Here is a 25,379-nt window from a genome sequence, read left to right as displayed (position 1 = left end):
TTCATTAGGAAAAAAAAAAGTCACTTGCTGTCCTAGAAAAGATTCATTTAACATAACGCACCAGATACCACAATACAGCTTGATTTTCAGGTGCACCTATTAACCAGTAATAATGTTAAACTGAAGAACTGAAAAGCAAAATAAGATGAATAAAGATGGGGCCAAACTTTTGGTTTCTGACTAGCAATATTCTCCTTGTGCAAAATTCTTATTTTATGGATAAATTATGAGTGGCACAAATGTCATGAACATGCATGAAGTTTAGCAGAAATAAACTTTTCCCAGCAGAGAGGCAGCATGTCATGGTTTAACCCTAGCCAGAAACTAAGCATAACACACAGCCTCTCACTTGCTCTGCACTCAGTGGGATAGGGAAAAGAATCAGAAGGGTAAAAGCAAGAAAATTTGTGGGTTAAAATAAAGACAGTTTTATAGGACAAGCAAAAGATGTGCACACACGCAAAGCAAAATGAGAAATTCATTCACCACTTCCCATTATTCAGCCATCCACGGAAAAGCGGGGCTTCATCACATGTAATGGTGACTTGGGAAGACAAATGCTTTAACTCCAAACATCCCCCCCTTTCCTCCTTCTTTCCCCAAATTTAGGTACTGAGCATAATGTCATATGGCATGGAATACCTCTTTGGTCACTCAGGGTCAGCTGTCACAGCTGTGTCTGTATCCAACTCCTTGTGCATCCCCTGCCTACTTGCTGGTGGCCTGGTACAAGGAGCAGAAAAAGCCTTGGCTCTGTGCAAGCACTGCTCAGCAGTAACTGAAACATTCCTGTATTACCAATACAAATCTATAACATGGCCCCATACTACTTTCTAGGAAGAAAATTAACCCTATCCCTTCCAAAATCAGCACACATTAAAAGGAGAGAACCATTCATAAATAAACAGAAGCAAATGTTGTGGATGTAGTGCAGTATGAGTTTTGAATTTAGAATTATATATGTATATATAATTTCTAGTCATTCCTATGGAAAAAGAACTGGACAAGGAACAGTGGAAGGAATAGCCTTCAATCAGTGCTCAAGGTTTCTCATACCTGAGGGGTTGAAAATATGACACATGAAAAAGACAAGAGCTGAAGATGTAACAAGTAATACCTGTATATACAATGGAGAAATGCAAATTTGCACAGCTAAAGATAAAATCAGACCAAATATTTGGAATGAAGGAAGACCTTCAAACACAGAGGTCCCCTTCCATCCTGGATATTTCCTGTTCCCTACCATTTACTTATGGCATTTGGAAAATTGTAACTCTAGCAGCGTGTGACCCAGGTACTCTGCTCCCCTCCTCCTCTGATCTTTCCTGATAATGAATGGAGCCTTTGCATGTGAAGAGAAGAAAGAAGAGGAGGGAAGTCAATTAATCAAAGCCATTTTTCCAGGCACATTTGCAGCTATAGAGCAGTCAAAATATCACACATAAGCACGTATACATTATGGAAAATGCATGTGCATTGGCCTGACAGCAGCTTTTTAAACAACACATTAATGTCATCCCTAGAACTACAGAGTATAAAATGTAGTTTACAAGCTGCAACAAGCAAAATTTCCTTACAAAGTTCTCTTCACTTTTGTGATCACCATGTACCTATATATAAGTATCAACTGCTCTTATTTAGCAAGAAAGGAAAAATGAAGTAGGAATCGTGGTTTTGGAAAAACTACATTATTATAATAAATGAAGTTTAAACACCAATGGTGTAAATATAAGGCAACAGGAGTGCTATCTTCTGCTGATGGAATGGGGCAAAGCCCAGCCTTCACAAAATGAAGGCATCCTCTGACTTTCAAGAAACTTATTGATCCAGAAGATTACAATAGTACAGTCCATGGGTTAAAAAAGCAGCACCTCCTGACCTATGCTGGACTCTGAACACATTATAAATACAAGAGCACTTTCCCAGAATATAGTAATCTCTTCCTTTTATGTTACTTTTCTGTACAAGTGGGGATAAAAAGAAAACTGTAAAAAAAATTTAAGTTCTTCGTAGGATTTATTTGATGGTTGTAGCTACTTAAATTTAGGAAGTTTCTATTGTGTAGGTATCCTACACTGTGTACACATATTGAGCTCTGATATGCAACATTCCCCCTTCTGTTCTTAGAAAATCTTTATAATTTGGTAAAACACCCAGGTCTTTACCTATTCATATCTGCAGCAAGGACAGATAACTAGAATTTGTTTGTTTGTTTGTTTCCAGAGGCACAAAGACTTACTATAAGCATAATTTTTTCAACTCATAATGTATCAGTTGATTGTTTCTGTACTGTCTCTGAAACACAAATCAGCAACTAGGTATCATGCAAACTTAAAACATATACATAAATATAGGTTAGTTTGGATGACACAACAGTTTACACCTGTTGTCAGGTTAATACAATGTATTAAAAGAAATATCTTAATTTTCTCAGTTCAGTACACTATCAGAATGTGTGGTGCACTGGGGTACCTCTGAAAGAGAATTTTCATTAGGCTAATTTTTTATATTTTTAAACACTTTTATTAATATTATTACTGTTTCTAGAGTGTTTATTTTTTAGAGCAATAGTACAGACACCTAAAAATTATCTGCCTTGGATTCTATGGTTTCAGAATTTGAAAAAGGAAGATTAATTTTAAATTTCCTAATAGTGTTTTTGAGAAATCTACACTACTGAAATATGGACTTCTATATTTAGGTATAGTTGCACATATAATTTGGCTAAGAATGTAGCACTTTTAATTATAACACCTACTGTGACAGATATAATTCAATTGTGAAATTTAGAATAATGGGAACAGTTGCTGATAGAAAAGATACAGGATGCCCACTTCATTTGTCTTAAAGGGAATATGACTTGAAACAATTCCAGAAAAATTATTTTTATATGCTTAATGTACATGTACTTTTGCAAGTCTCTTGCTCCTGGCACAGTTACCTTCCAATAATTTGCGATGACAAAATACCAAGATATCAAATTCTGAACTCATTTTTTGATCATGGAATGGCAGCTGTTTTCTTCTTTTTTCTTCCTTCAGCATTTTTGATGACATAGAAAGTCTCTGTTTGGACAGTGCCTATTATTTAAGAATTTGAGTTAATAATTTAATAATTTGATTTAATAACCTAATAAGCCATGTAATAACCTAGTAGTATTTTCAGATTCCTGAATATTACCTACCAATAATATTCAGTAAATCAAAAAAATAACTACTGTGTAAGTTATACTTATATTAACATGGAAATGGTTATACATTTAGCTTCTAGTAAAGCCTCACTTTTTAAATTAAGCTTACTTAGTATGAAATAAGCATCACTAGGACATGTTTTCCTGGGAACTAAATATTACATATGAAATGTAATGTCAATGTCTCCTTTGTTCATGTTTTCCATAAAACCTGGGTGTCTAGAAAGAATTTTAAATTTTCTTCTTTTCTTTTAAGCTGCATTTTCATCTGACTGACACTCCACCTGCTAAAAGGAATACAAGCACCATGGAAATCCTTTATGCAGCTCTATAGGCAAGGTTGAGTCTTACAATAGCAGGGATTCTACGTTTGCTTTTTAAGGAGAGTGTGATGAACCCTCCTCTGAAGTAGCCGCACCTGCTCTGTGTTTTTTCATCTCTTTCTGAAACTTAGAACATGTCCTCCCTATAGCAATGATGACCAAGGGGCCAATTATCACCAAATGCTAAACCTTTAATGCCTAACCATCGTTTGCCTTAGATGAACCACACACTTTTTTCTGTCACCAGTGGAAACTGTTAGATATTTTTTAAGAGTGAATAGTTAGTGGAAAGCAGATTTGGTCTTCTATCCTCTGCAGTAATATGAAGACTTTAAAAGATCAAATTTTTTGAGTTTATCTGGGGCCAATTCCTTCCACTGGCCTCCGCCAGTAGATAAAAATGGACAAAATAACTATTTAACTTTTTATGTTGATTCACAATATCTAAAATGCCTTTAAAATTGACATAAAACTGGGAACCTCACTACTGAAATCCCATAATCATCATGTGATATGGGCATTGTGCTACTGTAGATGTAGATCAGATGTAAGATGGTTTGGCTGCTCAGATAATTTCTCTAAGTTTATCATTCATCTAAACATATTAACTGAAACTTTGAGGTCAAAATGCTTAGTAATGAACTAACTATAGCAACTCTGGGGGTGATTTTACCTTCTGATGATTCATGTGCATTCTCCATCTTTCACTGGATCTGTATGTACTTTTTGTCTGTGAGGAATCAACTACATTTATAAGGAGACAAACTGTTGAGTGTTTTGTAAACAACAAGCACAATTTCTTTAAAAGTGGAAATGGTGAAACAAAGAAGAAATAAACAAGATTAAGTATTGATTAAAATAAAGGACCTCTCTGGTTTTGTCTGTTTTATATTTCATGAATCTGAACACCAAGCAGAAAGAAGACTTAGTACAGTATTAGACGGTATAGTAGATGAGACTAAAGGAGTTAAATTAAGAAGGAGATAATTTAAGACAAATATGAAATTTCCCATGGAAGTCAGATCTATTAGATTGTATAATAACCTCCTAAGGAAAAAAGTGAAAGCCTGAATCCCTTGAGACCATTAAATCTAGACTGGATAAAAATGTGAGAGTAAGGGCTGCAAATGCACTGACAGAGCAGCAACCTAGCTCTGTCACATGGCCACAGAATTTGTATTGGATGTGCAAAACTAAATACGAAGAGGCAGACTCTACTACAGCAGTCCCACAGTAATTCATACTTTTGTAAAATCACCTCACCCCTTTCTTCTCTGTCACAGCTTCTGCCATACTAGTATTAAACAATCAAAGGGGTTTTTCCCTTAATTACATCTTAAACATGAATAACCCACTCTTCCTCACATTAAATGTTTTAGGTCTCTCAGTTTCTGTTTCTCACTCCTCATTGTGTTTGCCACCTTTCAGGTAATTTTGCCAAGTTTTGAATGCATGATTTTAGATGTTAAGAAAAAAGATAGCCCAACTCTCCAGGATGCCTATTTTGCAGATTTAGAAGACATACAGGCTACTTTTGCAGATATTTTTTTATTTCAAAGTCACATAAATTCTTCTGCTGCCACCATTATTTTTTCTGTATTTCACTATTTAAATTTCTCTTTGATTGTGTCTGTCCAAACACATTTCATTCTCAAAAAAAAGTACACATGAGGCTTCCTAAATTGAATCTCCATTTGTCTATTGTCAAGAGACAGCAACAGAAGACGACAGGCAGGAAATGGCATGGGTAAAATTGCTATACAGTGAAACAATTGCTAAGTTGCCATAATCATGGTGAATTGCACACGCAGCCCACTGTACACAACTGCCCTTAATAATTTCTTGCCTTCTTGAGATACTCAGAAAATAATCTGCAGAAACCACAGTTTCCTGATTTGGTGTTCTGTCTTATTTTACACATTTCTAGGTACATCTCTTCCACCCAGAGACACACCATGCCCAAAAACTATTTAATCAAAATATGTCCAAGTTGTATTGCCCTACCACATGCAGAAAAAAAGCCAACCAAGAGCTAACAGCTTTCCAAACCAAAGATGAATTAATGGGCATAGTAGCCTTGGTAAATATGGAGTTACCAAGGGGAAAATAACTTACACATGTATATTATGTAAATCTTATTTAGTTTACTTACTATCAGACCAAAATGAACTCTCTGGCATTAAATAATGCCATGTAGTTTTAAAATAGTTCTTGATTTTAGTTTCTAGATTTTAGTTTCATTTCAGGGGAATATGAAGGAGATGTAATTTGTTTTATATATGTACAGACAAAAAGTTTCATGCAATTAGAAGGTGAACTAAAGATCCATCTTAGCAAAATATATCTAATAAATAAATAAATCTGATTATTTACCCAATTCATTTGTAGAATTAAGAAAGAGAAAAGAGCATCATAGGAGATGCAAATAAAAATATTTACCAATCAAAACCTCCATTCATTTCCTGGATGTTCTGTATTTTGCCTGAATGCTTTGGCATTGCAAACACCAAAACACAGACAGCAATTGTGCTACTTTGAGTACTTAAAATGTGAATGATATGCCTCTGAGTAATATAGTACAGAACCATGGGAGTGGTCAATAGCTCTTGGCAGGTAAGTAAAAGCAAATTTAAATGTTGCTGAAAGTGTGCTTGTTTGGCCTTTGATGCTGGCATTACACTTTTTAATGATTTACAATCTCCAAATTTTTTAAAAATAAATTTCATTTCATTTCCAAAAACAAATTACTGACTGCATCTATATTGATAATACCAGCATAAACAATACTAAAATTTCAGGCAATAGCATGCATTTTAATAGACAAAAAATTTACAATCACCAAAGTTCCTACATAAGCATGACACAGTTTATTTGTAAAACAAACTTTAATTTCAAATAATTTTTAAAGGTGTTTCAAAAGTTACAATGATAGGTTTGTGTAAAGAGCATAACCGTGTTATCATACACAAAGCTCCGAAGTTTCTAAGTCACAATTTATGTGAAATATTTTTTGCTAAAATTTTTTTACTAGTTTAGTGCCTTATAATGGTGATTTTATTTAATTTTATTACTACAGTCACTGAGTCCCCTGTATGCAAATAATGTTATCCGCAGGCCAAACACACAACATGCCCAGTGGAATCCCTTTCATCACTCAGACTTACACTATCTCAATTTTGGGATACCTCAGGACCAGTTTTAAGTAGTGAGAATTGACAGGGAGTGAACATTTACAACACTGCCAAAGCAAGTTACCCTGCCTTGTTCAGCTTCACCAACAAGTGCAAATGAATTTTAAAAACTTCCCAAAGTTTGAACTCTAACTTTTTAAACCTCAAACATCATGCATTAAAAAAAAACAAAAACAAACAAAAAACAAAACCAACCAAAACAAGAGAGCAATACATTTGTTCTTGAGGCATAGATCATACCCGATACCTTCATACATGTAGAATACTAGACTTCACAATCCCCACAAGTAAGAGTCCAGATTTTGAACATTACAATTTTCCTTTTTCTTCAGTAGAAGAAGCAAAGCTATTTTAGGATGACACCCTAATATGCTCTGCTTCTGGTTTAATGCCTCCTCTGTCCAATGATGACTGTGACTCCCAGAACTAGAGAAGCTGGTACATGAAGGTAGTTAACAACCAAGAGGCAGGCTCAGCAGAGCTACATTTTATTATGGGGTCCTATCCCTTTCCCATGCAAAACTGTAAATTTGGGGGTAGCAAAGACTGTCCTGGGAAGGTTTGGACCAATCAAAAACCAAAGTAAATGCAATATTCTTTTAATTTGCAGTTGTACAAAATACCTACACAAGGGTATGTATCTACAAATTAGAAAAATAAGGAAGAAAAACAGTAGTACTCTTAATAATATTAAGTCTCTAGGAAAATCACAAAAAAACTATTACTCATACTACAAGCTTGCACAAAATAAACCTCCGGAGTGGGACTATGTGTACAGGAACACAGTAAATGGATATTATCTTCCTTCATTAAAAACATATATAGTAATAACTGATCCAAATCATAATACTCCTAGGAGTACTCCTAGGACCATAACCATGGCCCACTCTTTCTCCTTACAAAGAAAAGATATGTGTCAGCTTTTCTTCATTGCATGATCTTATGGGAATCATCTGTAGATCAAGCACAGTATTTTTGTATTGGTCAGGACAGCAGTGATGTTATTAGAAGGGTAATATACCTGGATTTGCTTTCTTATATACTTGCTTTCAATTGTCCTTAGTCACCAAAAATGTTCTTTAAATTTGAATAACAGTCCAAACAGTTCAGAAACCTCTATTTTTTCCCACAGCCAGGAACTTATATTTTCTGGGTTCAGACTGTAATACAGATAGAGCCAAATGCATTGAAATGGCAGCAACATTTCCTACACTTTAACTCAAGAAATAGAAAAGTTTACATAGAGGTTATTTGGTTTACAGATTTTTAAAGCTGAATAATAGTCAAAACTGACAATATACTTGCATTCTGCTTATTTAAGTTTCCTGTCTTACTTCCTATTAAATCATTTTATTAGTCTGTGAAATCTGCTGAGTGTAGTCTACATCTCTGATCAGTATGTTCTGCAGACTGCTTCCAATGGAAAAGCACACACATTCAGGAACTCGTGAACACTCAACATGCCTTTCAAGATAAAAAACACCATAAAATTTTAAAATTCAAACTAACAATAGGCTAAAGAAAATCAAATCCAAATCCTTAGAGAAACAAAATATTAGGTCACTCATGGTGCTCACTCTTTAGTGCCATCACTCTGAAGAAAGTATTCTGTATTTTGAGGAACTTATCTAAATTAGCTGCCATGCACATTGGAAATTCCCATATAGCAAAAGTACAAAACATAACTTAGCCATTTCAGAGGCTTTAATACCTTTAATAAAATTACCATTACCACTGCTACCACAAAGATAGTTTGTAGATTAGCCCAAGGCATGTGTATTTAACCTTATTTTCAATAAGAATAGATATTTAATACTTCTCCAAACTGACATTTTTCAGAAAATGAGATTTTCCAGGGAGATGAGAATGATCTTTTTTCAGACATATCAGTCTTGCTACAAACAGACAATCAGGTATCATGAAATATCACTGAGGCATCATTACTTCACCAACACAATTTCTTAAATGTGAAAATACAATCTATTTTCTGTATGAAGGCATTTGCTGTTTTCAGCTCAGAAATTGCTGAGCTATGATGTGGCCAGAAACATTTATAACAGAGACAGAAAAATCCTTATTTCATTTCTCTTTGGATAATAAAACTCAAGTCCCCTGTATCTTAAGAAGAATTTGGTTCTGAATGGAGATGACAACTTTATGAACAGAAGGAAAGGAAATGCTAATGTGAATCAACTTGTCTAATTTCCTTTGAAATACTAATGATGATATGATATTTTTAAGACTCTAACCAGTAAAGTAAATATGGTGACTGAGAAGGTTAATATAATGAACTGATTCTAGGCTAAAAAGGATTTTAATGTGGCACAAAGCTTGTGACTGAATTGGAGTAAATGTTACTGACAGGGATCTGAAAACTAAGAAATTACTATTCATGGATATTATCAGTTAGTGTATCCAAAGCACACTTTGTACTGCAATAACTACATGCAATCCTCACCTCTTGTGGTTTTTATGGAACAATATTTGCTATTCTAGTTTCAACTAAACAGAACATATATTTTTGCCTAAAAATCCAAGAAGCAAGAACAGTCTTATTGGATAAAAATGGACAGAAATGCTTGACTACTAATTCCAAATTTCTAAGACTTTACCTTAATTAGTTTATCACTACAGAAAAAAATATTGTTTGCCAACATCTACTAATAATGCAAGAAATATTTAAAAAGTTGCATCTAAATAAGTGTAAGATATTGTATTTTTCCTTTGCAGGATTACATTTAAATATCTTGTGTTCCCTAGCCCTAAGTATGACTCCAGACACAGAAATGGCTTAGTACAATGACCTAAGAGCACACCACACTACAGTGCAAAAGTAGGAGTTGTGCAGCAATAAGAAAACAAAGTAATGTCTTAACAACAAAGGAAAAAGTTAAAACTACAGAATTAAAGTTTCAGACCTCAGCAAATATATATAGTACCTTTTATCTAAACCTTTTCCTCAGCGGTTCTTGGCAGCAGATAACTTACTTCTTTACTATGCTCAAAGACTGTATCTTATCAGGCCATGGATAAAGTTAAATACCTTTTTTAGCCAACTAAAATGGTCAAGAGATACATGGTGTATTCTTATTTGTCAAGCTGGTTAGAAAGTCTGCTTTGTTTCACAAGCACAGCAGTATCACCTAGACAGATGCTTTTAGCTCACAAGCTGCCTTCAGGATACTGTTTTTAATGAAAACTGATTTGCATAACACCAAGTCTATGCTTAGAGTCTGCTAGCAGCTGATTTTGATCAGGGTGCCAATGGGTAAGAATCAGCAAAACAGAAGAGATACAAAAGATGAAGTGAATCAGAAACCATTTTCAGAAGTTCCTTTTGGTAAGGTAAACAAAGCTATATTTTCATTAGGAACTGATTTTAACATAATTACTAAAAAAATTCAAAACCTGCTTCATTTTTTCTCTAGTAGGACTGACTGAGACCTTTGTGGAAAAGTAGACTTCTACTGAAAAACAGGCCTGTTTTATGAAAACATATTAGTGTTTTCGACATCTGCTGGCTTGGGTGGCTGCCTGCAGAGTGCCAGATGTTCAAGGGTGGCTGATCCATGTCAGCTTTTCCATATGAATGGGAAGCACACAGCTCCCAAATCAGTTTAACCAACATTACTGAGTTGTGAAGACCTGTAAAATTGAAAGAATAATTTCAGTCACTATTTCAAGGATCTCTGAGAGTATTTTCATTTATAGATTTGTGCTTTGGTGTTATCTAAAATGAAGCCTATAGCAGCTTTTGTTCTGCAGAACATCAGGGAGCTAGGTTTTAAAATTTGTAAGAACACTGTTCCTAAGCTGAAGATTGTCTATTACAGCACACATTCAATATGTAGACTACCTTTTAAATTGTAGAAAAAAATCATACTCTTTAGCAAAATGTTTAGTTCCACATCGTGGCAAAATTGATGGAGTTTAAGTTGTAACTGTGATTTTAAGAATGAATTTCCAATAGGTCTTACACTTGCTAACTATAATTGTGGTGTATTTGGGTATAAGACCTGTGCCTGCGTGCACACAGTGCATTTAGTTGTGAATTCCCCTGGTAGCCCAGGAATTCCCCAGCTAGTCTCTGTGCAGAGGAGATAATTGGAAAAAACAGACCAAATTGAGGAGAGGCTGCCTTCCACGTTCATCACAGTGTGCTCCACTGTTTCAGGAGCTGTCCAGGCAGGACCTTCAGACACTAACAGAGATGCCTCTGCAGGCAGTTCTTGTTGAGCCAAGAGCAATAGACAAACTCTATTCATGTGTTTCCAAGTGTTGATTAACATCCTTGTGGACAGTATTGCCAGGGCAGGTATAAGAATTAACAAGAACAATTGTCTGGGGAATTGTACCAATTTAAGCTGATGTCATGCTATGCTAGAGACTTGAACTCCAATCCTGTTTAAGAGATTTGACTCCTCATGTGAGCATTACTTTATGCAAAGATTTTCAAAAGTTGATGCTGTAGGTTTCTTGTGATGCCTTTTTTTATAAACACACTCTATGTGTCTATGCACCCATTTCTTGAAATGTCAAAGATGAAGAAAAGCAAGGCTGAGTGGGGAGAGATTGTAAAATTCAAACTTTTTCAACAGTTTACATTAAAATCCTGAAGAGACAGCCTACAGTTTTACATTCTGGAAAATTTGGAAGATGTTCACAGCCTTCTCCTTGTCACCTCTGTAGAACTTTTCCCAACCAATGACAAAGGGAACAAGCACATTTTGTGTGTTCTTGCTCCTGTTATTTTATTTTCTTAATTTTTTATAGAAGAGATTTCATTCATGAATGCAGAATATTCCCTCTTTATGGCATTAATTTTGTCATTACAACAAATGCATTTCAAAGAAAACAGTATCACAGTTCATGGAATTGATAACCTGTGCCAAAGGCTAAGGATATGTCTCTACTAATAAAATCTACATCAAGTTTTCACCTATTCTATGATGAGAAAACCTGCACCAGTGAGGAAACAGTTATGAGATATGCTAGTGTAGATGCACTACACAGGAAACAACCAAGACATTTTCTTTGTTTTCCCATCTAGTTTACTACCAGTGTCTGTATTATAAACCCATAAGTCTGGAACCTAGTCATGTAAAGTTCCAAATCTTTTACTTCAGTATATCTTAGGTGAGTCTGACACGGATGACCTGACTGGCAAAAGAAGAAAATTAGAAGTATAAGTCCCTCACACAAGCCACAGTCACCATGGCCTTACAATGTTCAAATAAGGGACACTTCACAGTGAGCTTAGCATGAATTGAAGCTCACCTACTTCTGTTTAAACACAGATTAGGATGCTTGACAGATAAAAGCCACTGAAAAGCTGACAATCTAGAGTTAATACAAACAACTATCTTCCATGCTACAAAATGCTCTGTATTTCGTGCTGTGTAGAAACTAGTATGATAGCATACAGTTTCTGAAATCCAAGAAAAAAATACTCAGTTATGGTTTTTCAGGTTATTCAGTGAGTTTTTCACTGGATATAGATGCCATGAAATAATTATAATATTATCAAATATAAAATATAAAGAGAACAATTCTTTAGATATTTTACTTCTGCAATGAAGTAAAAAAAATCCCCACCTGGCTTCATAACATAATGATTCAGAAGCATATGAGGATTTTCTTACCCCAGATTCACAGAGGGCAGCTGGGAGCCTAACTACTGACAGGGGAAAGTGAGGTTGTACAAGTGCCCACATATTCATTTATTCAGACTACCTCAAGCAATGACAGATTTGCCTCTGAGCTACTCTTCCGCATTCCAGTCTGATATAGATGGGTTTGGCCCCACCTTCCCAAGAACCACATGGCAAAGTTGGAAGTAATTTTTCTGCAAATGAGCTACTGGGCTCCTCCCCATGGAATAAAGGGGAAAAGAAACTCTGAGAGTTACTCAGCCTGGTGATTGCCCTGTTACCTGGAATATGTTTCTTTTTATCCAGTCAAGAGTGGAAATTGCAATTCCACTCATAAAAGCTTCTCATCAGAAGTTTCATGTTGCAGAGTACAAAGAAAAATTGAAGTGACCAATGCCTTTTCTGAGGTCTCATTTCACAATGTGCTCTGTGCCTTCAGAGCACCTGTAGACACAATGGGATTCATAGGCATGAGTGTGTGCAGAAGGCAAGGCAAAAATCTGAACTCTGCCACAAAACACAAAATCTGCAACATAAGGGAAAATGAAGTGTCTTCATACTGCATTTGATAGACTACCATAAGCACTTAATCCAGTGACTGCCCATAGGCACTACTACAACAGAAATGTTTAAGAGCAATACATGCAAGAGCTTCCTGTATAGCTGAAATCCTGAAGACAGTTCTCAGTTTGATTTTAACTGTATATGTAGTTGATGTATACCTAATTAATTTAATAATGGTCACTCCCATAATACAGTAGGGATTAAGATGATATTTTTTCCTGGAACATATCATGTGACTTCCTGGGACTGTCAAATCATTTTCTACCATAATATTGTCAGAGACTGGAAATGAGGCTGATCTTTGGGGGTTTATGATCTGATGTGGGTTCAGCTAATGTACGGTTTCATATAACTGGGGTGTCTAGGTCATTGGCTCAGAGTAGTGCTATCACCACATTTTCTTCCATTTCATACTGGTTAGAACCTAAGATTTTGGCAGAAAGAGAGGAAATTTCTCAGTTTAATTTTCTGTACCTTTTTTTTTTTTTTACTAGCTACAGTAATCTGATTTTTACAAAGTTATCAGTACATTTCTCAAGTACAGAAAATAATTTGTTAGTATTTTCATTAAAACAATTTGTTGGTATTTTCATTAAAATAAACTGCAATGCTGCAAATCTTACATTAAAATATAGACACACACTAGTAATTAAAAAGTAATAATCAAATAAAAAGCACAACAGAACACTTCAATTACTGATAGCAATCATAGTATAATCTTGTCCTACCAAGTGTGTCTCCAGGTAGAGTTTCAGGCTGTCTGTCTCTGCTTTAGGAGGAGTCCAGTTCTCTGTTGTTTCCATGGCTTCATTTAACCAGTGAATGAATTCATCCAGCTTGCTTACAAACCCCTTACCATGTAAGAAAAAAGAAAGAATGAGTAAAGCATTTGTTAGCAAAATGGCAACATGAAAAATGTATGCTCTTTTTTTTTTCTTTTAGCCAAAAGAGTAAAATTTTACCTCTTACAACCTAAAACAAACAAACAAATAAAACAATTAGAGAGTGGTCTTCTGGTAACTGAGTAGCAGAACAGTGTTTCTGGGAATAATCCAATGTGATATCTTGGGACAAGACAATGTGGGATCCCTACGACTGTGATGAAATAGAGAAAATAGCAAAGTTTTACAGAATATGAGGGAGAGATATAAAAAGCTTTATAGAAATTATAATGAAAAGTGAGCTTAAGACCTTGCACTGAGCAGACTGAGTGTATTATGAGCACTAACTGTTGACAAAAGGACTGAACAAAGCTGTATTAACAAGGTATACACAGCAGACCAAGGGAAGAAATTACTTGTCAGAACTTGGGTGTTGTGATTCCTGTTTTGGCTCATAGCATGAGACTCAGAGAGAGGAAATCAAACAGTAGATGAGGCAGAATATATAGCATTTAATATAAATATTGCTGATTGCATTTGAGCCACACAGATGGTGCTCTGGAGAAGACAGGAGCTCCTGCTTCTCAGGAGCACCATTTATTTCAAGATTAGTACCAATTATATTGTCTGATTAAAAATAGTGTCCCTGAATTTACATGATTGGATGATTCTATCAGCACATACTGAGTACAGATAATTTTACTGAAGTCTTATCCACCACAAAGCAAGAGAGTAAATGGAATAAACTGACCGTGGTGTTTATAAGCACCCTGAAAATTAACTCTGAAGAGGAATGTGGATCTATTACAAGTGTTGTAAGACTATATTAAGTTAGGTCTAATACTGGTTATATTATTAGTCATAAGCTATGAATTTCCAGCATAGTGGGAATTTCAATTTTCAGTTGGGCAACAACTCAGTATATACACTCAGTACCTCAGTCTCACCACTCTATTAAATGATTTCTGCTAATTATTAGTCCATTCAGATAGCTAAAAGTAAACTAAGCATAGAACTTTTAAACAATCCTGAGTGTCTCAGGAGTCCAAATCTTCTTTTCCAAAGTTGCACATGAAATTGGAATTCTAAACAAGACAATAAAAAAAGAGTCTGAGCAGTAGGTGCATAGCTGTGTTACTTAAAGGGCAATGGTTATAACCCAGACCAAGCAGAACCACACTTCCTTCAAAATTCAAGGTAGAAGAGCCATTTTGGTTCAGCACTTTTGAGAATCAGGGTCCAGTAACCAACTTTTGGCTCCCAGGTGAAGCAGAAGTGCTTCTAAACCAAAGCTAGAGTCTGGCAGAAAGCTGCAGTGCATGCTGCAGGCATGACAGCACCCACTTCAGCACCCTGAGGACTTTCATTTTTTTATGTGACTCCCCACAAGACCTCAGGTTACAGAGACTATTGCCATCTCTATTCATTGAATCCACTGTATATCAAACCATTATAAGGAAGAAAACTGGTATTGTACAGGTTTCATTGTAGGTTATTTTCCAGGATATTCCAGAAAGAGGGAAGAAAGACAGGGAAAGCAACCCAGTGGCTATGGTGACTGAGACAACGTGCCTTTATTCTGGGGCAAGTAATGAAGGCAACTACATCTCTTGTCTCCCAACAGCAGGCTACCATACCACAGGGGCACAGGGGCTATATTCCCCCATGTCAATCTACAGACAGGGGCAGTGGCAAGATGTTCTCCTTGCTTCATTGCTTACTTGCTTCCAGCTCACAGTAGAGCATGAGACGCCAGACTGGCAGAGGAGTGGGAGACGTGAGCTGAGGAGGAGAACAGCGGGAGGAGTAAAGTCCTTCTTGTCCCTCCAATAAATCTCTGCCTGCATTTTAGCATCATGCTGTCCTTGAGAGACAAGGTGATATGGTAAGCAAAAAAAAAAAAAAAAAAAAAAAAAAGGGTCTCTCTTGTACATGCGTCAAGTATTTTACCGAAAGAGACACGTATTACATCTGCCGGCAGTACTCAATGTCTGTATGCCTTCAAAAGGGTGCTTGGAAACACTGAAGGCTTGCAGCAATATAAAGAGCAACTATTAGCCACGGAGCTACTTCTGTCCTCTCACAAAACCCGCCTGTGTTGCAATGTCTGCTACTTCGCGCTGGTGCTGTCACTCGCAAGCATCCAGCTCCAGCAGCCTCGTGTGTCCCCTCACTCAGGCCAGCCGGGCTGCGGGAATGCTCGGGGACTCGTCTGGAGGCCTGGACAAAAAACCCACAGACAGTCTCCTACAGAACCACGGTGAGGCACGCTATCTGAGCAAGAAAAAGAAAAAAAAGAAAAAGAAAAAGAAAAAGAAAAAGAAAAAGAAAAAGAAAAAGAAAAAGAAAAAGAAAAAGAAAAAGAAAAAGAAAAAGAAAAAGAAAAAGAAAAAGAAAAAGAAAAAGAAAAAGAAAAAGAAGAAGAAGAAGAGAAAAAGAAGAAGAGAAAAAGAAGAGGCTGGAAGCGCCAGTGCCACCTGGCACGTTGGGACTGTGGCAGGAGACACTGTGCCCGAGGGGAGCCCGCGGCAGGGGGAGCAGCGGCCGCGGCCAGCCCCGGCGGGCTCTCTTCTGCCAGGCTGCACAAATCACAATAATCCTACCATTTTTCAAATGACGGCTATAAAATTTTATTGAAACCATTCACAAGCGCACATCTGTAGCAGCCGAGCGCGGCGGCGCGCGGGCCGCGGGAAGGGAAGGGCGGGCCGGGCGGCGGGCCGCCGGCTGAGGGAGCGCCGCGCGCCCGCCCGCGCGCCGTGCCTGGGCCCACAGCGCCACCTCCCGGCGCGCAAACTGTAGGTGAGATTAAATCTCAGCAATGCAGGTCCCACTTCGTTCGCCCTGAATTAGTGATCAAAACAACGGCCCCGGGTTTTGTTTTTCACAGCGGTGCCCAGGATTCCATCCTGCTTGTTTGAAGAGCCCGATGCCAGTGGGCAAGGAAGGAGCCGCCCTCGTCAGCCAGCCAGCCCTCCGCGGCTGCCCCTGGCGGGGGGGGCAGTCCGGCTCGGACACCGGGCCCCGTGCGGGGCTCCCCGAGCCAGGCTCGGCAGGGCCAGGCCCCGCTCGGCCCCGGCTCGTTCCCGCGGGCCCCGAGGCCGCGGCGGCGCCGCCGGCTGCGGCCGGGCTCCGGCGCGGGCCGGCGGCCGCCCGCGCGAGCGAGCGCCGCCCGCGCTCCCGCGCTTGGACAGGGAGCCGGACCGCCGCTCCGCGTAGCCTGCCACAGATGGAGATCCGGGTCTTTAATCCCCTTAAGGCTCGTAACAGAGTGGAAGCCCAAAACATAACTTATTCCTGACCGAAGGGCCACTGCCTCACCGCAGACTGACCAGCACGGAGCCATTTCTATGTAATCAAGGTGGCCTAGTTAACTAGAGGTCAATTAATGACGTACGTGTCATCAGGGACATAAACATCATTAGAATAGTTCCTCTTCTTACCATCTCAGATATTTCCTAGAATATACGTTTTATATAAAAGGCGAAGACAAAACCAGTTCTAAAAAATAATGCAGAAAACATTGTCTTACAACAGAGAAAATCTATTCTGACTCTTTCAGAGAGATACTTTTAAAAACAGATTACATGATACATTGTATTAAAACAAAGAATAGACAATCCTAAATCCCAGTCCAGGAATATTAGTGAAAGAAATAAATTAATAGGATGACAAACTTCAATAGAGGAGATTTCTTTTCCTCGTCATTTAATAAGATATTAATGAAAACACTTTACATCCCTTTCTAGACGCTTCTTACCTTTTTGCCTTTTAAAATCAAGATTACGGGGTTTTTCTCTAGATATTTTTCTTCATCATTTTTAAGATGAGAAAAAGGAAGAAAGTTTCAATGGATAAAAACTTCATTGAAGCTGTGCTGATTTTTCCTGTGTAAGGGTCTGATCTACACAGCATCAAACTACAATGAAAATACTGTCAAATCTACCCACCTTGTACTTTGGTAGAAATTAACAGGAAATTAAGATATTTTATATTCCATCAAAATTTACTGGAAGTTGAAAACTCACAGCTAGCTACATTGAATCTAAAAAATACTGTACAATTCCTCAGAGAGAATAGAAGAGAACAGAACAGGAAAAGAAGATGCACCAATATAATCCAGTCTCTCCCTTTAGATCAGCTGGTTCAGTTTTGCAAATATAATAGTTTTGCACCGTGCAAGACATAAAAACTAGAGCTTCTACAGCATAAAGCTATTCTTAGTCTACACTGCCTAATAAAGAAGCAAATGTTTCTTGTTGTTATTGGATGATTTGTAGCTGCTTCTGTAGTAAAGTTTGAAGAAAATGAAAAAGCTATATGTCACATGGGAAATTTTTAAATGTTGACCTTTAAAACCTTCAGCTTTCCAGTTTTTCATGACAATTTTACAAATTCTCCAAGGGGGAAGAAGAAAGTCCTGATCACACACCCCTGAAAAAAGCTAGAGCAAAAATGGCATCATTTGAAATTTAGAACATACAAAGTTGGATTTTTTGTGGTTCAATTCTATTTTCTCTGGATGAATAAAAATTAAAAAGACAATTCTAAGTATTGGGGGTGGGGGGGGTGTAAGTTTAACTCAGTAAGTTTAACTGCTTAATTATCTTATAAAATGAAAATATGCTTAATTCAATTGTTCTGCACAATTAAGGAATTCATTAATTAACTGAAGTATTAAATATAAATTTGATGGGATTTGACAAAAATATCTTGACACTTCCTTATTAATGACCAGAACACTCAAAATTTTTGAATCACAACAGCAAGAATTCATTTGCTGAGTCATGCAAAGGCATGCTCAGAGGCCAAAGGCATGCATGGATATTGGGCTGAGGAAGGATGTGTCTGGAAATGTGCCTCCTACCCTTGTTCTGTTAAACATAAGGGCATACAGAAGATACAGATACCCCGCCTGCTGCACAGGGCTGCAGGGCTCTCTCCACCCAGTACAGCTGCACAAAGAATCTTGGTTTAGGCAGCCTGGTTTTGTCTGCCATGTGAGATAACAGGGCAGGAGAGTAGCTGTGGTGCTGTGCCACCCTTGCAAGAAACCCTGGGGCATGGGGGTGAGGCTTACAAAGGTGGACAGATGAACACATTTCATGCACAATTTGTTATGTTTCATAGGACTGTGTTTGTGTTCCATCCCAAATTTACATTATAAAAATGGAATATTTTTAATGGACATAGAAGTAAGTAGTCTTTGGCAACCAAGCAGCTTGTGCCTGACTCCATCTCTTCCTCCTGTTTGATAGATTCTGTTTAGATATTCCTCCCTAACCAGGATGACTGTTCAGCACACCTCACTGCTCACTACCTGCACCCCACTACTGCCTCTTGACATGGACCAGGATTTCCTCACTCCCTGTATTTCTCCAACTTCCACAGTCCCCTCCTATGCGTTCCCATTGAATTTCAGAAGCTCACCCCATTTCTGGACAAAGACTAGCCATCCTCTTTTAGAAATATATCTCCTTTAACTCCTACTTCCTAGTTTGCAGTAACAGACCTGGCAATTATGTTAATGCCACCAAATGAGTAAATCAAATAAGTTTTGGTATCTGCTGGTTGTAGCTATGCTCCTGTAGCTGATGGCACAGCCAGTCCTCATGGTTTAAAAGAACAAAGTAGAGCTCAAGAGAAATATTATGGGCTGCCAGCAAAATAACAAGAGTTGACCTAACTGAAAAACTTCTGGTAACAACTAGAAAGCTAGTGATAAGTACGTAAGTGCTTATGAGATTTTAGAAAGATTCCCACCCCTTTGCATATTCTCATGCTTCTCAGGGGTGTTGCTCAGACATCTTTTCATTGGGTTGCAATTTTTCTGAGCAGGACACAACTAAGACCTTCCAGAACAGCTTTACTATCACAGCCATGAAAAAACTGAGTTGACTGTTGAGTCACTTAAAACAATGCACAAATGCCTCTCAGCTAGGTTAACACCACTTCTTGCACTAGAACTTTTTAAGTTTCCTAACTTCATTGCAGTGGTTTAATTTTACTTTTACATTAGAGGCTTTTTTTTTTTTTTGTCAGATAGGCAAGTAAACAGTTCTGGTGTTCAATAATTTTAGCACTTCAAATGATCTCATTTAGACTTTGAAGTTTAGCTTTCATTAACTGAATAGAATGGGAAAAAAGGCAGTTTCTATCTCAGCTGCAGCTATCACTTTACAAGCCCAGCTTTTATTGGACATTTAGAATGGAAGTAAACCAAAGCCCAGTTCTGTAGTTTTGAGCTTTGGTCCAACAGCACATTTAGGGTTACCAAAAAATTGAATGCAGAAACATGCAACATTTTTTTACTGTTGTTATATTAAAAGCAGCAGTATTTTATATGGCTTTAGTAGATTTTTGATGTGGATTCCTTTAGATGGGGAATTTGGATATACACACTTAAGGAAGTGCATATAACAAAATTAGTATTGCCAAAATTATGCCATTAATATGAGGAAGCAACTCCATCCAACTACCATCATTATGAAAAGTTTTACAGTACTGATCCTGGCTCAAATTCTGTGTTTCCATTTTGAGGAAAAAAAAAAATCCAAGATTTATTGCACCTACATGGCATGGGTAACAAATTTATTTCAATATATTTTGGCTTGCAATTTCAAGCTATGCAATTTTAACACCACTTAATTTATTAGTCTTACATTTTCATTTTACATGTATGCTGGCTTAAGGCACTTAGTCATTGCATTTCTAAAAGTACAAAGACCTTCTAATGGCCTAAAATAAGATTAAAACCAGAATAAAAGCAACACTCCAAACCATTAAATGCAAACATACTAAAATTATCTGCCATGATAGATAAGTCTGATGGTGGAAGGTCTCCTCTGTTCCACGAGCCTCAGTGTGGAAGCACCAGACAACAGTGCTTGTTAAATCACTACCCCCAGACCTTTTTTCTTTCTACCTTGCCTTTTATTACACAAAGGGAGTTCTCCTCTTAAAAGAATTGGTTATGAGGCTGTGTGCTTAAAAATGAATGCCCAATTTTGTTGCAAGCCTACAGTGTTGTAAAGTTTGTTCCCAATTTACAAAAAGACTGAGCTCACAGAGGTGTCTGTGTACAAGGATGGGCTGGCTCTTAGGGCACTTCTATCACAGAATACATTAAGAAAACCCTTTGTCTAACCACAAAAGGACTTGCATATTAGTCTCAGGAGGAACACATTCCTGCCCATGGACTTTATTTTCAAAAGGATAAAAGTGCGCTTTCTTCATAGGCAAAGGTAAGTCAAAGAAATCCAGGTACTCAAGAGCATGAGGCTGCAGCAAACTGCCACGGTCAATTTAATTGGAGGCAGAGCCAGAGGCAGCAATAAAACCATTAGCAATACAGATGTTAGGGATCCCAAAGGAACCAAGATGCCACAATGGAAAATATTCTTTGTGTGATATTGTCAAGATTCTGTGACAGGCAGTGACCTTACAGAAACATAAAACTGACCAAACACATCCGTAGGATGGAAACACTTAACATGAGGTTTAGGATATATTCACAAATAATTCAGAAACTTGGAGGCTTTCTCCTAAAGAAGTGCCACATTTACTGAATAGTCCTAGTTTAGGAGCATGTGGGCCTTAAATGTTCCCTCCAAACAGGGTAAAAGATCAAATACTTTTCTTAGTGGACATCTATGTAAAGACATAACTTCTATGTATTGTCCAGTTAAGCATTTCAAAGACTGTTAAATTGCACAAATCTTTCATGAATGCCACCTCTAGGCTTTGTGCCTACCTACCACACACAGAAGTTATTACTAAATGCATTTTCTCTAATGGGCATCTATTGAATAGGCCATTAATTATACGGTTATGGAACTTCCTGTTCCATAGCCACAGGATAGTCATTGGCTCATTACTTTTCCCAGGTTAAGAGTCCAAGCTATTTTTCCATACTGTATTCTGACTATATCAGGAACAACAAAAAATATTTTTAATTTCTCAGTTTCCTAAAGCCTTTGAGGCAAAAAAGCCACAACCATAACAGTAGGATTTGCTTTAAAAGCATGAGAAGTGGAGAGAAACATCGGAAGTGTTACTTTTTAATCCATTATAAACAGCTATATTTGACAACAGTGCGCGTAATTGTGCTATAGAAAGTTCACTGCCCCAGTGGTACTGTTGACTTTGTTTCTACTTTTAGACAAAAAGCAGGTTATGGCAACCTGAATATTAAAAATCACTCTTTAATGCATCTTTGTAGATACTTAAACTTTTCCAGGATGCTACAAACAATTCTTTTTTTGCCCTATGCATTGTCTTACCTTTGGCTCAAGGTGAAGATCTACTTTCTCTTTAAAAGTACTATCACAAGGCCTTCACTGCTGTTGGAAACTTTCAAAATCTAAAAAAGGAATTCTCAGTACCAGCAGATTCACTGTGGAGCAAAGGTAGATATGGGAAAACAAAGCAAATTCTTCCAGAGAACCCTGTTCTAATTTTTAGGTTAGCAGAGAAGATTCCAAAACAACTGGTAACATTTCCCCTTTTGAAGGATCAGTGAACACTCAGAAACACAGAAACAAAACCCACGGGCTGGAAGGATGGTGCTGGAGAGAAGCATGTAGCCGTGAGGCCAAGAGAACAGTGCATAGGAATGCAATACAGCAGTGCAGGAAAAGCCAGAGTCATTGCGACTTTGCATGGGTTGAAAAGCAGGGGGACTGGCAGAGAGAAGGAAGCAGAAAGACAGGAATACTTGATTCTTCCATCATTTAAAGAATCCTCTGGTACGACCTGAACAGCCATACGGGTTAGTTGTAAACCTCCAGAGATGCCATCTGCTCTGATTGCAAATGGCTGCTGGCCTCTGCTCATGCTGATGTGGCCAGATGTAACATTAACAGGAACGGAGCCAGAAAAAGTTCCTGCATTCATTCTGGTGAGGATTGAGGTCTCACTGAGAAAATATGAGTGCTGTACCTCAAAAGCAATGCGAGGCTCAAAGCACTCCTGGGGACTGAGAAAATAAATGAGCACATCCTTTGCAGCAGGGAAAAATCCTACATCTGCGTTCACATTCTGGATGACAGACAGTGATTTTGCTTATCTGCATCCTAAGTTATCAGGTCCACTACTTTGAATTCCAGTTATTTCCGAAGTGGGGCCGTGGGCATGAGCCCTCTGGTGGAGGCTGCACGGGCCGCCTGCCAGCACTGCTGAGCCACCGGGAACAGTGGGAGGGACACTGACCAAAACACATCCCTGTAACACAGGCAAGCTTCATTGCCACTGCCTTATGCACATCAGTATCGGCTAAAGAAGAAAACATTTTCTACTGTTCTAATCAGAACTGGCTTCTAGCAGAAACCCTCTACAGTGTGGATCTGTATTAAAATGTTTCTAGCATTCAACTCGTTCAGCATTCTGAGTCTGGGCGAAATTGCTGGGGTTCACTGGAAAAAGGCTCTTTAGGGAAAATATTGAAACTATGGAAAGAATAGTATAGGCAGCAGAAAGGAGAAACTCATGAGTTAAGGGATACCAAGAGCCCTAAAAATGAGACAGACTGAACAGGCTATAAGGAAATGGGGCATATGCAGGGAGAAAAATGGAGGAGGAGGAAATACAAGGAAAAGAAAAAATAGCTATCTATAGTTAGTGGGGGGAAAAAAAAGTGTGATGTGCTTTGGGCCTTTAGCAATAAAACAGGCAGGCAGAAGCTCTGAGAGTTAAATGTGGAACAGTCAGAAGTCATAATATTGAGTGATCTGAGTCATGTACAAACTTCTGAAGAATCATACAAGTCTGGTCTTCCAAGTTCATCATACTACTAGGATTGATATAAAGTCTGAAAATATAGTTATTTACAAAGAGCAATGTCTTTTATTGGTCATGTATCACAGAAACTCTCCTGCTCTTAAAATATTTTTTTTTCTGAGTAATTTCTTTTCTACATAAAAATCAGGAGGTCTAAGAAGCATCTAGGAAACAAAGAAAGATGTCCAAAGTATCTAATATAGGATAAGTTTTGTCTTATGTATCACAGCATCAAATATACTAAACAAAAGCTCTTTCAGCTGGTACTTTTTATATGACCCTATCTAAGTCAAATACTTTTATCTAGAGATCAGCTAAGACATGTGAATGTTTTTAGGTCACATATTCTTGTTTCATTCAGTAAACCATGGAGCAAGAATGTCTCCAGAAATTTGTAGCCAAGGATGTATCACAAAAAGGATGAGAACCAGCAAATAAATCTGCCTGGGCCACAAAAGATGATGCCAGTAATTCCCAGAAAGGGGGACTTGAGCTTTGCAGCAGCAGCTGGAAGGAATGTCTGGATTCTGAAGGGACCATGAGCACAGCACAGGAGAGGGACCTGTCTTAGATAAAAATGCCAGACACCAAACTAAGCTATTATGTACTGTATAAAGAATAGTGGCACAAAGCTGCAGTAAATTCCTATCTACTTCACAGGCCCCAATTTCTTTTTTTTCTTTTTTTTTTTTTTTTTTGGTGCACTCTACACTAGAATAGAAAACATAAAAGTTAGTTCAGGACCTCTTGTTTGAAAGTACAAATTTACTATTTATTCTACAGGTAAACCAATAATCAAGTCTCCTGATAAGCACTGTTCCCTTTCTTTCAATTTGAAATGTTTGTTATGCAGCAACCTTGATCCAAACTCTAATGATAATGGAAGTCATTAAATAAGATCGTAATTTTCAGCAAATTTAGGACTTAGTCTGATGCTTTGTGTAAAAGTGTTGCCAAGATAACTATGGATGTTGAAGCAACTTACAGTGATGTAAGGGTACTTGGAAGTACTGCATTTCCTCTTCATGTAATTATTTTAAATGTTGTGTTGACAACATAATTTATTTTCAGATTTTTTTTAAAGCTAATGTATGTATTGATTATGAGATGAACTGCATCCAAAAGACAAACTAATCTCTATTTACAATTTTATCCATATTATGTCCTTTATGTAATAAATTAATATAAAGCTTTATTCTGCTCTGAAAAATAGGCAGTTTTTGATGACCATCATTCCTTGGTTTGCATACCCTGAGTGTTTGGGCTTCAGAGAGTGGATGGGGGTGGAACATCCTTGTGCAGCTGCTATTTCCAGCTGATGGTCAGCTGCTACCTTGCATATGTGTTGGGCACTGGAGGACACTCCATTTGCACCGTGGTGGCACCTCCCCTAACTGGTCCAAACATTTCTTTCTTCTTTGATCTCACAGTTTCTAGAAATAAACCTTGTTCCCCAAGCATTTAATTCCTTGAAAGGTACACATGGTATACACACACTATGTTGTGCCTGTAGCCTGAAGTCTGAGTGGAATAATGTCAATTAAAAAATGCTTTGTGAAGTTTCAAAAATGCTATGTTTTCCTTAACAAATAATAAATCACATTAAAATAATGAAATTATCCAGATTTTATACCCTTACACCATAGCACAAAATTAATTCCATAGTATTTTCAGTATCTTTTGAATAAAAGTTATGTTCATTATTTTTACATAAAAATAATGAACATAGAATTTTTGTAAGTTAGTCAGTAAGTGACAAGAAAAGAAAGAAAGCCACTATATTCTTGACCTGATGGTCGCAA

General features: G+C 37.6%; 1 protein-coding gene across 10 annotated transcripts in view; it reads right to left on the bottom strand.

The window, feature by feature from the left end:
• Window positions 1-25,379, bottom strand: part of AKAP6 (A-kinase anchoring protein 6) — a 269,301-nt gene that overhangs the window by 138,635 nt on the left and 105,287 nt on the right. For all 10 annotated transcript variants that reach the window (XM_031504984.3, XM_031504983.3, XM_085582095.1 and 7 more), the window contains one exon: window positions 13,648-13,770. In XM_031504984.3, the coding sequence (XP_031360844.3) occupies window positions 13,648-13,770 (123 nt within the window). The remainder of the gene's footprint in view (window positions 1-13,647; window positions 13,771-25,379) is intronic.

The sequence above is a fragment of the Lonchura striata genome, chromosome 5 (genome assembly GCF_050655825.1).
Source record: "Lonchura striata isolate lonStrDom1 chromosome 5, ASM5065582v1, whole genome shotgun sequence".
Classification (NCBI taxonomy): Eukaryota; Metazoa; Chordata; class Aves; order Passeriformes; family Estrildidae; genus Lonchura; species Lonchura striata.
The sequence above is the reverse complement of the archived record's forward strand: the minus strand, read 5'-3'. Positions and strand labels throughout refer to the sequence as shown.